This window comes from Pseudorca crassidens, chromosome 15, assembly GCF_039906515.1.
Source record: "Pseudorca crassidens isolate mPseCra1 chromosome 15, mPseCra1.hap1, whole genome shotgun sequence".
Classification (NCBI taxonomy): Eukaryota; Metazoa; Chordata; class Mammalia; order Artiodactyla; family Delphinidae; genus Pseudorca; species Pseudorca crassidens.
The window spans coordinates 29,573,697-29,587,937 of record NC_090310.1 but is presented as its reverse complement, the minus strand read 5'-3'; the positions used below and the strand labels follow the sequence as shown (position 1 = coordinate 29,587,937).

Sequence of the window (14,241 nt, the reverse complement as noted above, 5' to 3'; positions counted from 1 at the left end):
CCAGATCTTTTTCACCCATCATTAGATTTGCCATTTTCACCCTGGCAAAGAGCAGAATGTTTGATTGTACACAGAGCTGGCCTGGACGTGGATGAACAGGCCTCTCTCCCAGAGCCGGTAGGAAGGTAACCTGAGTCTCACACAACAGAAGCATCTACCAAAATTTAACATGCATGAGTCCTTTAACCTAGCAATTCCTCCTCTAGGAATCTGTATCAGAGCTGACCCCATGCCTGGGTGCAGTGACAAAACGATGAGCACACAAGGGTACTCACTGCAATGTTGCCAGAAACCACCTAATTGTCCATCAGCAGAGGCCTGGGTAGACCAGTTATGGCGCATCCACACAAGGGAATAGTATGCAACCATCAAGAAAGAATGAGGGGGCTTCCCTGGTGGCACAGTGGTTAAGAACCCACCTGCCAATGCAGGGGACACAGGTTCGAGCCCTAGTCCAGGAAGATCCCACATGCCGCGGAGCAGCTAAGCCCGTGTGCCACAACTACTGAGCCCGCGTGCCCAAGAGCCCGTGCTCCGCAACAAGAGAAGCCACCACAATGAGAAGCCCGTGCACCACAACAAAGGGTAGCCCCAGCTCACCGCAACTAGAGAGAGCCCGTGCGCAGCAGCAAAGACCCAACGCAGCCACAAAAAAGACAGAATGAGGAAGTTTATGTGCAGAAACGCAGTTATCTCCGAGATGTATCAGTGCATGACAAAAGCCCAAATGGTGTTTATTGTCATAGGCCATCATTTGGGTACAACGAAGAAGGATATACGTATTTCTTTGTAAAATATGCATAAAATGCCTCCAAATGGATACACAAGAAACTGACAACTGGGAATTCCCTGGCGGTCCGGTGGTTAGAACTCAGCGCTTTCACTGCTGCATGATGTGGCCAAAAGGAAGAAAAAAAAAGAAAAGAAGAAACAAAGAAACTGGTAACAGTGGTTGCCTGTAAGCAGAGGGGGGAGGTGCACTGGGGGATGCAGCCAGACGAATGCTTTTCACTCTTCTACCCTAAGTTGATCTTTTGTATATTGAGCCATAGCAAGATTATAAAATCAAAAAATTAAATTAAGAAAAAATTAATAAGTTAAACATATTTATAACTATAAAAATTTACAGTTCTATAATCTATAATTTATTTATATTAATTATGATGTATTTATAAAAAATAAGTTTTAAAATTAATGAAATTTAAAATAAAATACACTAAATCTTTTATTTTAATAAATTTATTTTATTTATTTATTTATTTTTGGCGGCATTGGGTCTTCGTTGCTGTGCACAGGCTTTCTCTTGTTGTGGCGAGCGGGGGCTACTCTTCATCGCGGTGCGTGCGCTTCTCATGGCGGTGGCATCTCTTGCTGTGGAGCACAGGCTCTAGGCGCGCGGGCTTCAGTAGTTGTGGCACGCAGGCTCAGTTGTTGTGGCTCACGGGCTCTAGAACACAGCCTCAGTAGTTGTGGTGCACGGGCTTAGTTGCTCTGCAACTGGCATGTGGGATCTTCCTGGACCAGGGCTCGAACCCATGTCCCCTGCATTGGCAGGTGGATTCTTAACCACTGCGCCACCAAAGAAGTCCCAAAACTTCTTTTTTTTTTAACGGGGAAAAAGAGCCTCTTCTGCAAACCCATATTTGCCCTCCCCAGGTTGGTCTCTCTTGTCCTCCCACCTCTGGGTGAAATGACGTTATCATTAAAGTTACTGATTACTTCTCTGGTGAAAAGCTGTGCACTCCACCGTTTCTGCTATATCAGCCCCAAATCTGTACTAACAACATCCTATTGGCCAAAATAAAATTCTTCTCTTCACATTTTACGCTATGATCCATTTTTCAGGCGGGAGGTTCTGAAGGCTGATGGCGGATGTGGGATTGGGGAGGCATGGACCCTCCCTCACTGGGCTTAAGGAACCCATTTAGGGAGGCAAAGTTAACCAACATGGGGAGATATGGGAGCAAACGCAAAGGGGAAACTGAGCCCAGATTCTAAGGCAAATGGAGGGTCTAAGACAAGAGAAGGACACAGGCAAGGGCAGAACAGGAGGTGGGTGAACAGTGTGGCAGAAGGCACAGAGGCAGGCACACCTGTGTCCTGTGGGGGCGTGAGCAGTGGTTGTACCTGTGTCCTGTGGGGGCGTGAGCAGTGGTTGGCCAGGAGGGTAGGGTCGGGTTACAGGAGCACTTTCTACATCAAGAGCCTGGCCCTGGGACTTCCCTGGCGGTCCAGTGGTTAAGACTCCGCGCTTCCCACTGTAAGGGGAGCAGGTCCTATCCCTGGTCGAGGAACTAAGATCCCGAATGCCGCACAGCACGGCCAAGAAAAAAAGAAACAAAGAGTCTGGCCCAGGTGAGGTGGGGACCAGGCTCCCAGGCTGGACCTTCTGGGGAGGGACCCCCACGCAGGTTCTGTTTCATTAACCAGCAGCCCAAAAGTGACTTGAAAAGCCCCCCAAAGTTTTCAACCCCTGCCAGGGAGAATTCAGATTCTAAAAATAAGCCTCAAAACCTAGAATACCAGGAGAAAGCAACCAGAGCAGAAGCCATCCAATAACTCCCCATCAGTATAAACACACATCCAAGGCCCAAAGACCCGTAGCCAAGGGGTCCTCTCCCCAGATCACGTCTCAACACAACAAAAACTCCAGTCTCATAACTTCTGGTGTTGCTTCATTCTGATCGAGGCCCCTTTTTCAATATCTCTCCCCTGAAAATCTCTTAACCATTTTCTAAAATGATCCCCTATTATTTCTCTCCGCCTTCTTAAAGTCAAGAAAGAAAGGAAGAGAGAGAGAAAGAGAGGGAGGGAAGGAGGATAGGAAGGAAGGAAGGAAGGAAGGAAAGGAGGGAGGGAGGGAGGGAGGGAGGGAAATGCTTGTGTCAGCATCTTGTGGTTCTGTGATACCCCAGGCTGCTGGCAGCCCCCATCCTACTCCTCCATTTGCTGCTTCAAAGCTTCCGAGGACTGGAAAACCAGAACCCAGTGTGTAAGAACTCTGTGTAAAGTAAGAATTACTAGTTTCCTTCGGCGCCTCCCATGAGAAAAGTAAACAAGCTTGGGCATTTATCTTGATCATAAATACATGCGTTACTTGGGAGACTCCTATTTGCTTATTTTCTCAATTCTGGCCATAGTCCAGATGACTGTAGGTTTTATAACTGTCATACCTTTGAAAGTTATACCACAGTCTTGCCTTTAGCAAGACTTAAGGTGAGAACAGGGTGGTAAACATTAGCTACTGCAGTCTTTTAAGGCATGCCCCGCTTCCCCTTGCCTATCCTATACAACCCAGCCCTGGATGACAGAAGCCTTCCCACTGTGTCCTAATTGCTTCCTGTCTGCAAATTAGATTCTGTTTCTCTAACCGGACTGCATTACACTCCTCCAGGGAAGGGCTATCTTCCATGTTTCTCTGGATCCCCCAGAGCTTTAGCGAAAGCAATGCACAGACAACCTCCTGGCAGAGCTGAGATTTCATGCGAACATATGGCGTATATATATCCCATATACGATGGGGGAATCTATAGTGCACGCTCTTTGAAAGAGTGTATGTTTTGGGGGTAGTTTTCGTTTCCAGTTTGAGATATAACTGACATACAGCACTGTGTAAGTTTAAGGTGTACAACATAATGATTTGCCTTACATACATCACGAAATGATTACCACAATAGTTCAGTGAACAGGCATCCTCTCATAAAGATTCAACACTAAAGAAATAGGAAAAAAATTCTTTTCCTTGTGATGAGAACTCTTAGGATTTACTTTCTTAATAAGTTTCATTTCTAATGTACAGCCATATTAATTACCTTTATTATACATTTACATCCCGAGTACTTACTTATAACTAGAGAAGTATTTCCTAAATAAAGACAAATCTTCCTTACAGAAGAATTCCAAATGATATGTGTAGAAGCCCCCTCCCTCCAGGAGGTGGAGATTAATCTAGCCCCTCCCTCTCCTAGGTGTGGGCTGGATTTAGTATCTTGCTTTTAAAGAATAGTCTAGGAAAAGAGAAGAAGACTATCTACAATGGAGAAAGCTGGCAAACACCACCTTAAGCTAGAGACAAAGGTTAACATCATTAGCAATGTCACATGGGTATCATGTACCCCCTGATGTGATGTGATGCAAAGAGCCCTTCATCTCTGATGCCTTCTTCCCCCAAACCCGTAACCCCAGTGCAATCATGAGAAAAACATCAGACAAACCCAATGTGAGGGAAATTCTATAAAATCTCTGCCCAGTGCTCTCCAGAAAGTCATGAAAAACAAGGAAAGGAAAGACTGAGAAACCGTAGTAGACCGGAGGAGACTGGGAGATGGGGTGATTCAATGCAGTATGGTACCCTGGGTGGGATCTTAGAACGGAAAAGGGACGTTGGCGGAAACACTGGTGAACTCCAAATAACGTCTGGAATGTGCTTAACAGTGAGTTACCAATGTCAGTTTCCTAGTTTGACAAATGTCCTGTGGTGATGATGTAAGATGTTGCGGGGCGGGGGGTAGTTGGGACGACTGGGTGAGGGGTAGATGAGAACTCCCTGCCCGAACTGCCACTTTCCCGCAAACCTAAAATTAAACTATAAGATGAACTGGAGCAGGCAGGCCTCACTCAAAAGCATTCAAGTTCAGTTTTTAAAAACAAAAGCAAAAAAATGTTAAGGTTTACTTTTTTAAGTTTTTTTTTCTCAAGTGTATTTTGGTTAAATGGGAAAGGTTCAGTGGAGGCGGGGGTGATGATCAGGGTTTCTATTATTTCTCACTGAGGATGAGTGGATGGATACTTACCTAGGTAGATAGATAGATACCACCATATTTAAGCAAATGGGCCTTAGAGTTGAATGAATCTCCAAACCTCCCAGCTGAATGCACACTGATTCTCGGCCACAGATCTGTACCCCCTCCCTTAAGATAGATTTAAAACTCTCACAAAGTGGTTTTAACCACAGGTAGGTGATAAACTCTTCTAAAAATATATCCTCCTGCTTTCTAGATTTAGGTATCAGATCAACATACAAAAGGGCAAAGCCTTCAGAGAGAAGATAAAGCAGCTTTTTCACCACCAACTTAATCCTCTAAGATCAGTTCTTTCAGGAAGAAAAAGAGGAAGACTATTCAATTCCACTCTCTGCCCCCACCGTGCGGCCCCAGAAAAGAATCTTGCTCCGGGTATACGTGCATCACAGAAATGACCCCAGGATAAAAAGGCATTCCTTCAGCAAAAGGAGGACACACACACACACATGCAAATTGTCAGGTCCCCTAAGAAAACAGTGTAGTTTGTAACAAGGTGGAGAACCAGCTGAGGTCAAAGAGAGCTGGTCTTTCACAGTCGCTAGAGAAAAATGTTCTTTACAATAATGTGAGCACAAGTGAAACCTGATTTCAAAAACCCTAACGAATTATCTGACTTCTACATTTAGTCCATCAAATATTGTTCAAAGTTCTTAAACTAAAGGCCACTGGCTAGCAATCTTTAAAATACAAAGATTCTGCGACGCTGTGTTTGCTGTAATGTAATTTAACCCGTATACGGCACCAGAAAACGTCCCAGGCAAATGGTGCTTCTTAAGCTCTCAGTCAGTAAGGAGGAAGAATTTAGACAAAAGGGGAAATTGGGATCTCCAACTCTCTTTGGGAAAGGAAGTGAGAAATTACACTAAGGTTCTTAGGCTAATGGACCCCAAAACACATTCAGATTCGGTCTCCCTCAGTTAAAAAATACCAAAGCTCACAGGGAAAGATTTCAGAGACATGTTTTCAAATGACATCTTCTAAATTCAGTCTGTTTCACAAGTCAAAGATAAAGTGACCACAATCTGAGAGCCAGGTTCAAAGATGGCATAACTACAAATTACAGTGATTTGTAGAATGGAAAATCCTTCCACTGGGGAGCTGGGCTGCTCCCCCACAATCAGAGAGGGCAATTTCCCCCTGGATTCCTGGTGAAACCACATCCCCAGTTTCCACATGAATGATAGTTTTTGATGAAACAGCACAATGAGAACATTAATGGGACTCCATCAGGAGACAAAATGACATGTACCCTGATTACAACTTCATAAAAAAACAGGCACCATGACAAAAGATAAAACGGCCAAATAAGGAAAACAGATGCTAGTTGTTTCATTCACAGGGTGAGATTATACCTGATAATCTTCTTTATCTTTCACGCTTTCTGTAATATTGTTATTTTTTACATAACTTTAAAAGCTATCAGTGCAGCCTTTATGAATAACCTCCCTGGACTCAAGGTTAGGGCAAGTCAATGCTAAGCTCTTAAACTGACCCCAGGAACACTGTCAATTCTAAAACTCCACGAGCTAAGTAAGCTTCAATTCTCCATCGTCATTTTCCCTGAAGTTACCTTCTTCACCCACAAAGAAGAAAGTGCCTCTGGCTTTTCCGATCTTGGTGAATTAACCTCCTACCTACTAGGTGAACAGGGAATCACCACACAGACACCCTTGATATTTCCTTTCTTCTGTCCAGGTCTTAAACCCTATGAAACGACACACAGTTCTCCTACTGAAATAACCTGCGGCTAAGGGACAACTTCATTAGCTACGAAAGTGTTATCCTGACTGCCCGGAGTGCAAACAATAAGATGAAATTGTGAGGACCCGGGAAAGTACCACTTAGAACTCAAATAACAATGTTAAGATAAGTAAACACCAGTCCAGTTCAGAACAGGCCATAGGGGGGCCACATGGGCACCAAAGACACCATAAACACGTCAGTACTAAGTCTGGCAGAGTTAAGGAGGACTTATTTGCATGTTGAGATGGACCACCTCGCCCACTGAGCTATTTTTGTTGCAGTGAAAGCACAAATAAGGACAAGTCACTGTGCCAAGACTTTGGACTTCGTGTCAGATCTTGCTTTTTCCACCATCACTGTAGCTGGGGTTGATTGATCTTCGGTGGGAGAATTTTAAGTCCCTGAGGGCATACTCCCGTTCTCACAGTGGCACCATAGCATCTCTGGTTGTGGGTAATGGCAACAAATCATGCCCTATCTCCTTGAAAATGAACTTAGGCCTTCCGGTTCCTTTGCTCTCAGTGGTTCCCCTTTTACTGTTCTCAGCTATGGGCTAGTCCGTGCCTCCTCCGAAGCTTTGCTGAGCCCCTCCTGCTCATTCGGAATGCTGCCCATCTAAGTCCACATGTACCTTCTGCTACCTGTACTCAGGCCTCTGCTTTGCTATGAAACTTTCCCCGACTAACCTGGCCCCCAGCTCACAGCTCCCTCCTTTCCATTCCTTTCAATCCTTCCAGAGTCACAGGGGCATTGCTGAGCATTGGCTTTTCACCTTTGTGTGTTTCCATTTTCCACCCACAGCATAAACCCCTCAGGACCGGGAGCCATTTCTTCTGTGTCCTTTACAAGGCAAGGGTAGCACTTTATTTCCCCACAGCTACCGCGTAAAAGCGACCACAGGAACAAAGGGAAGTTTACTCGCCAGAGCCAGCGAAATGACTTCTATCTAGTATTTTAAGAGACTTCAGAAATTGATTCTCCATCTCAGATCAATCACCGAGTCACTTAATCCACGAAAACATTACAACAAGGATACTTTTACAAATTTGAATAAAAGCATGTATTATTCATGCCTTAAAGTAACAGGAAAGAGAGAAGATGGACCTCTCCCATCCTAGAGCTACAATAAATGTTTCTTAGAGAGTCTGGTGCACATTTACATTCCAGAGCAAGGACTGGCTGAGAGGTAAGCCAAGTGCAGCATGGGTGTTATTCTATGCCAGGTAGAGCAAGTCACCTGCTCGCTGGACTCCGAGCCAATTGTGATAAAACCAAACATGCTGGTGGAGTCCCAAATACCAGTTCATCCCACTACACGGCATCCAGGTTAGTCCCATTTTAGAAGAGTCACCCAGAGACGTCTTGGGGTGGGAGTAGGAAGGTAAGGGAGGCAGTCAAGCACACACTAATGCAAACCATGTCTTTCCTTAAAAGGGCCCCAGGGGAACGGCAGGGCCAACCTGCATTCCAGACAGCGCCTGAACCAGGGCCAGCTCACCAGGCCAAGGATTTATTCCCCTTGGGAAGGACGGGTGGGAGAGTCTACCCTGACGGGCTAAGATGGGAAGGTCCTGTGGCTTCCAGAAACTGGATTTCCCAGCCACCAAAGCTCGGTCCAACAGGCAATGACATCAGCCCCACTTATCGGAAGCACAAAAGCCACCAGAAAACTATTCAAAGACCAGCTGGCCTGATCCCTGGAATGCACAGCCCTTCCAGAATACACCCATTTCCCATCACCTCCTCTCCCTGACCCTGACCAAGGGCTTCTGGCACAACAATTACCCCACTGCCCAGATCGACAGGGGCCTGTACAGCAGACGGGAGGGGGCAACCTGCCTATCTTGGTAGGGAGGGGCGAGGTCCACCTCGCCGGCATGTGCCACTGGCATCCATCCAGCACCGGCAGTGGATGGGGTCCCGGCCCAGCCCTGCACTCACAGGGTGCCCACCTTACCCCCCCATGAAGGGGTAGCCAGGGCCCAGGCTCCCTTTGCTCTGTGTCCCGGATTTTCATCTGCTGGGGGCTCCCTAGGCCCTCGGGTGTCCACACAGTCACCGGCTGAGAGCCGTCCTGAATCCTGCGGGGAACCCCCGGGGTCAGGGGAAAAACGCAGATGCCGTGGCCCCTAGAAGTCGAATTTCTGGGACCGGCGTCCGGAAATTCGTCGGGCTTTTTTGTTTGTTATTTGGTTTTGTTTCTGAATCACCGGCTGATGATTCTGGAAATCTCAACTTTGAGATAGCTGCCACCAGAGCGAGTTGAGACTTTCCTGAAAAGCCTCGGGGAGTTCTCTCCGGGGAGGCGGCCCCGCGAGTAGGAAGGGGCGCGCTTTCAGGTTGGGGCGGGACGACCCCACCGCGCGCGATCCGCGGGCGATCTGCCCACTTAGCAGAGCAGGAACGGAACCAGCCTGTCCCGCGGCGGGAACAGGCGCCGAGAGGCCGGAAACCCGGCCTCACCGGCGCCGCACAGAAGATCGAGGCGGGACCTCGACGCCTTCCACCCCACCTCGACCCCGGGGACCCGTCAGGGTTCCCGGCCGCCACGACCCGCGTGGAGCCCGGAGCAGGTGCTCGCGCCGCACGGAGCCCGCTCGCTCCCCACCGCCGGCCCGAGGTACCCCCGATTCGCGCCCCGGCCGCTGCCCGCCCCCATCCGCGCCCCCCACCCGCGCCCCCCACCCGCGCCCCGACCGCCAGCCCTCCAGCGCTGCACTCACCGCCGCCCGCGCAACCAGTCGAGCCGGGAGGTCTGAGCTGGCGGTACAGGCTGGCGGGCTGGCGGGCGGGCGGCGGGGAGGAGCTCCCGGCGGCGGGGGCGGGAGCTGGACCGGCCGGGGCGGGACGCTGCGGCTTCGGCTTCCGGCTTCTCCACGCCTCCGCGCGCGGTCGGGACCCGCGCCCAGCCACCTGCGGGGGCCGCTAACCCGGGCCTGAGAGCCCGCCAGGGACCTGCGACCCTCCGGCTTCTGCCTTTCCCCTCCACCCCTCCGATCTCCCACTACCCTCGAAACACCCCGGGTTACACCCCAGACCCCGTTCACTCCCTGGAACCCCCAGTTTCAGCCCAGACCCCACTCGCCCTATACTGGTGTTTCCCCTTTCGGATTCTGCCCCTGCTCGTCGATCCCCGCCACGTGCCCGGACACCCTTGAATCTCCCCTCCTGATTTCCACCCCCTGCTCTCCCCGGTTCGCATGGGTCCCCCATCTCTGGCATTCCTTCTTCCCCACCCTCAGACTATGCGGACTCCCACCCTCGAGTTCCAGATCCCGCGCCAAGGGATCCAGTGCTCCCTGCCCTCCGGAGGGCGGCCTTTCTCTCCCCATAACAAATTTCTGTACATTCAGACGCATACAGACAGCCCAAGATGCTCTATGTGCCTTTGGCCAAGTGCCCACTTTCTCTGAGCCTCAGTCTCCTCTCTGTAAAATGGGCATAACAGCGCATATCTCATAAGATCTACGGCAGAATTAGGTGAGCTAATGCAGGCAAAGCATTTAACACAGATTGCGTTAAATAAAACTTACCCTATGTTATAAAGCAGAAACTAACACCATTGTAAAGCAATTATACTCCAATAAAGATGTTAAAAAAAAATTACCCTATCTGCTAACTATTGTACTTTGTATGCCCCCAGGGTGGCCCCTGGCCCCTAGGTACTTTCTCACTCCATCACTGAAAACTGGAAATCAGTAACTACTGTTTCAGCAAAACCCTTTGCCCCTAAACAGGTGCTGCGTATCTGATAAGAGCCCCCATTATGCTGCTACAGTAATAATAGCAGCCCTGATCCAGCAGGCCCCCCTGGGAAGTCATTACAGGGCACTGATGAGCTGATGTGGCTTTGAGAGTACAGAGTCCTGGAGAATGGGTGGAACCCTAATGTGGCTATCTAGAGAAATGCCGGAAATTCGTCGGGCTTTTTTGTTTGTTATTTGGTTTTGTTTCTGAATCACCGGCTGATGATTCTGGAACCTGGGCGGGGAGCCTAAAATCCCCCTTGCGGATTCATAGACCTGGATCCCACAACTCCTCTGGTGGTGGAACCCTCCCCCGCTTTACACTGAGACCCAGGCAGAGAGTGACTTGCCCAATGTCTTATAGTAAACTGTCCCCTTCTTCCCTGCCCAAAGCTCTTACCACCTTTCACCACGTGGACCCAGCTACCAGCAGCCACGTATTACTACCAGCCCTGGACGTATTACTCAATTAAAGGAGGGGATTTCAAAGTTCTCCCCAGCATGAGAAGTTGCCACGTAGATGTTATTAGTGATGCCAATCTTTTCTTGTTTTAAAACTATAGAGAAAGCTGGATTGTGCCCAACACCTGATGTCTTGACATTAACCCAGAGTATCACAGACCATTGATAGCAAGAGGTGAGCCCTACAGAAAATATGTCAGAGCAAAATCTTGAAGAAACAGCCTTCCTGCCTTCCTTCCTCCCTCTCCCCCATCCTCTTCTTTCCTTCTTCCTTTCTACTGAAGGAAAAGCAATCGCACACCTGAATTTCCATCTCTATTACTCATTGCTAAGCCATCTTCATTCGTTTTTCTCCCCCCAACTGCTGAGCCACAGCAGGAGCTGGTTTTGTTTTCTCATCTGTCCTAAACACTTACTGCATCCGTGAGTTTGCAATTATTTATGGGGAGAGCTATAAAACTGTAACCCTTTTTTGACCCCTGAAAAAACCACAGAGTTGAAATTTCCAACCCAACGCTTCCAAAAAGGGAAGAAAAGTAAACCAGCCACATGATCATCTTTTTCTGTGTCATCAATAGACACAGAAAAAGCATATGACGAAATCTGAAACCTTTTTTTCAGTTTTTGGCCATACCACACGGCATGTGGGACCTTAGTTAGTTCCCCAATCAGGGGTCAAACCCGCACCCCCTGCAGTGGAAGTGCGGAGTCTTAACCACTGGATCGCCAGGGAAGTCCCCCAAATCCAACACCTTTTCAAGATATAAAGACACTCAACAAACTTGGAATAGAAAGACACTTCCACAACCTGATAAGGAGCATCTACGAAAATCCCACAGCAAACATCATCTCCATGGTGAAAGACAGGATGCTTTCACCCTTGAGATCAAGTACAAGCAAGGATGTCTGCTTTCACAACTTCTATTCAACACTGTACTAGAAGTTCTAGCCAGAGCAAGTAGGCAAGAAAAAGAAATAAAAAGCATCCAGATTGGAAAGGAAGGGGTAAAACTATCTCTGTTTGTAGATGACATCATCTTGTATATAGAAAATCCTAAGGAATCCACAAAAACTGTTAGTACAAATAAACAAGTTCTGTAAGGTGGCAGGATACCAGATCAACATTTAAAAAATCAGTGGCATTTCTATACACTGGCAAGGAAAAATACAAAAACAAAATGCAGAAAACAGTTTAACTAAGGAAGTTGAAGACTTCTTCACTGAATGTTGCTGAAGGAAATTAAAGAAGACCTAAATAAACGGGAAGATATTCATGTGGTATATCGGAGTTCTATCAGAGAAATGGAACCAGAGATAGATAGATACATAGACACATAGATACACAGATATAGATACGAAACTCCTGAGCAGGAGCTGAAGCTCTAGTCCATAGGTGGAATTCTTCTGGGAAACCTCAGTTTTGCTCTTAAGGCCATTCAACTGGTTGGATAAGGCCCAAATTACCTAAATAATCTCCTTAAAGTCAACTTGTTGTAGAAGTTAACCACATCTACAAAATGCCTTCACAGCAACACCTAAATTAGCGTTTACTTGAATTACTGGGTACTAGAGCCTAGCCAAGTTGACACACAAAACTAACCATCATGGATGGTAATACTCCCCAAACTTATGTAGAGATCCAATATAATCTCTATCTAAATCCCAACTGCCTCTTTGGCAGAAATAGATAAGCAGACACTAAAATTCATATGGAATTGCAAGGGACTCAATAACCAAAACAATTGTGAAAAAGAACACAAAGTCGGAGGACTCACACTTCTAAATTTCCAAAGTTATTATTCAGTACAAACCTACAGTAATCAAAGCATGTGTTATGGGCATAAGAATAGACATATAAACCAATGAAATAAAATTGAGATTCCATATATAAACCCATACATCTGTGGGCAATGGGTTTTTGAGAAAGATATCAAGACCATTCCATGGAAAAAGAGTCTTTACAGCAAGTGGTGCTGGAACAACTGGATATTCACATGCAAAACAATAAAGCTGGGGCTTCCCTGGTGGCACAGTGGTTGAGAGTCCGCCTGCCGATGCAGGGGATGCGGGTTCGTGCCCCGGTCCGGGAAGATCCCACATGCCACGGAGCGGCTGGGCCCGTGAGCCATGGCCGCTGAGCCTGCGCGTCTGGAGCCTGTGCTCCGCAACAGGAGGGGCCACAATAGTGAGAGACCCGCGTACCGCAAAAAAAAAAAACCAAAAAACAATGAAGCTGGATCCCTACCTCACACTATAGAAAAAAATGAATTCAAAATGGAAAAACTATAAAACTCTTAGAAGGAAACAAAAGTGTAAATCCTCATGATCTTGGATTAGGCAATGGTTTATCAAATATGACATCAAAAGCACAAGCAACAAAAGGAGAAAATAGATAAATTGAACTTCATCATGATTAAAAACTTTTGTGCATAAAAGCACACTAACCGCATACTTTGGCTATATTATGGGTTCAGTTCCAGACCACCACAACAAAGTGAATATTGCAATAAAGTGACTCACACAAATTTTTTAGTTTCCCAGTGAATATTGAAGTTATGTTTACACGCTACTATAGTCTATTGTGTGCAATAGCATTATGTCTAAAAAAAAAAGTACATACCTTAATTTAAACATACTTTATTGCTAAAAACTGCTAACCAAAAAAAGAAAAACAAAAAAACTGCTAACCATCATCTGAGTCTTCAGCTAGTCTTAGTAGTAATGTCAAAGATCACGGATCACAGATCTCCATAACAAATATAATAGTAATGGAAAAGTTTGAAATATTTCGGGAATTACCAAAATGTGACAGAGAGACACAAAATAAGCAAATGCTCTTGAGAAAATGGCTTCAATAGACTTGCCTGACGCAGGGTTGCCACAAACCTTCAATTTCTAAAAAAAAAATGCTATGTCCACAAAGCACAATAAAGCAAAGAGCATAAGATAAAGTACGCCTGTATCAAGAGAGTGAAAAGACAAGCCACAGAACGGGAGAAAATATTTGCAAATCGTACACTTGATCAGGATCTAGTATCCAGATTTTATAAAGCACCCTTACAAGTCAACAACAAAAAGACATCAACCCAATTTTTTTTTTTTTTTTTTTTTTTTGCGGTACACGGGCCTCTCACTGTTGTGGCCTCTCCCCTTGCGGAGCACAGCCTCCGGATGCGCAGGCCCAGTGGCCATGGCTCATGGGCCCAGCCGCTCTGCGGCATGTGGGATCCTCCCGGACCGGGGCACGAACCCATGTCCCTTGCATCGGCAGGCAGACTCCCAACCACTGCGCCACCAGGGAAGTCCAACCCAATTTTTTAAATGGGCGTTGGGATGGTGAAAAAGTTCTGGAGAAAGGCAAAACCATGGAGCCAGTAAAAAGATCAGCAGTTGCCAGGAATTGGGGTGAGGGTGAGGGTCAGGCTGAAATGAATAGGCAGAGCACAGAGTAATTTTAGAGCAGTGAAAATACTCTGTATGATATTATC

General features: G+C 46.8%; 1 protein-coding gene and 1 long non-coding RNA gene across 7 annotated transcripts in view; both read right to left on the bottom strand.

The window, feature by feature from the left end:
* LITAF (lipopolysaccharide induced TNF factor) overlaps positions 1 to 14,241 on the bottom strand; it is a 111,733-nt gene that overhangs the window by 21,261 nt on the left and 76,231 nt on the right. The window contains exon 1 of one of the 6 annotated variants that reach the window (XM_067706632.1): positions 11,055 to 11,079. The exons of 4 other annotated variants lie outside the window; for them this stretch is intronic. In XM_067706632.1, the coding sequence (XP_067562733.1) occupies positions 11,055 to 11,079 (25 nt within the window). Of the gene's footprint in view, positions 1 to 9,268; positions 9,333 to 11,054; positions 11,080 to 14,241 lie in introns of those variants that run through there. One more of the 6 variants, XM_067706633.1, reaches the window with a different exon arrangement.
* Positions 1,224 to 9,097, bottom strand: LOC137207145 (uncharacterized). The gene is made up of 2 exons (XR_010934950.1): positions 2,128 to 9,097; positions 1,224 to 2,093 (listed from the first exon to the last, which is right to left on the bottom strand). It is a non-coding gene; the product is annotated as an uncharacterized lncRNA (long non-coding RNA).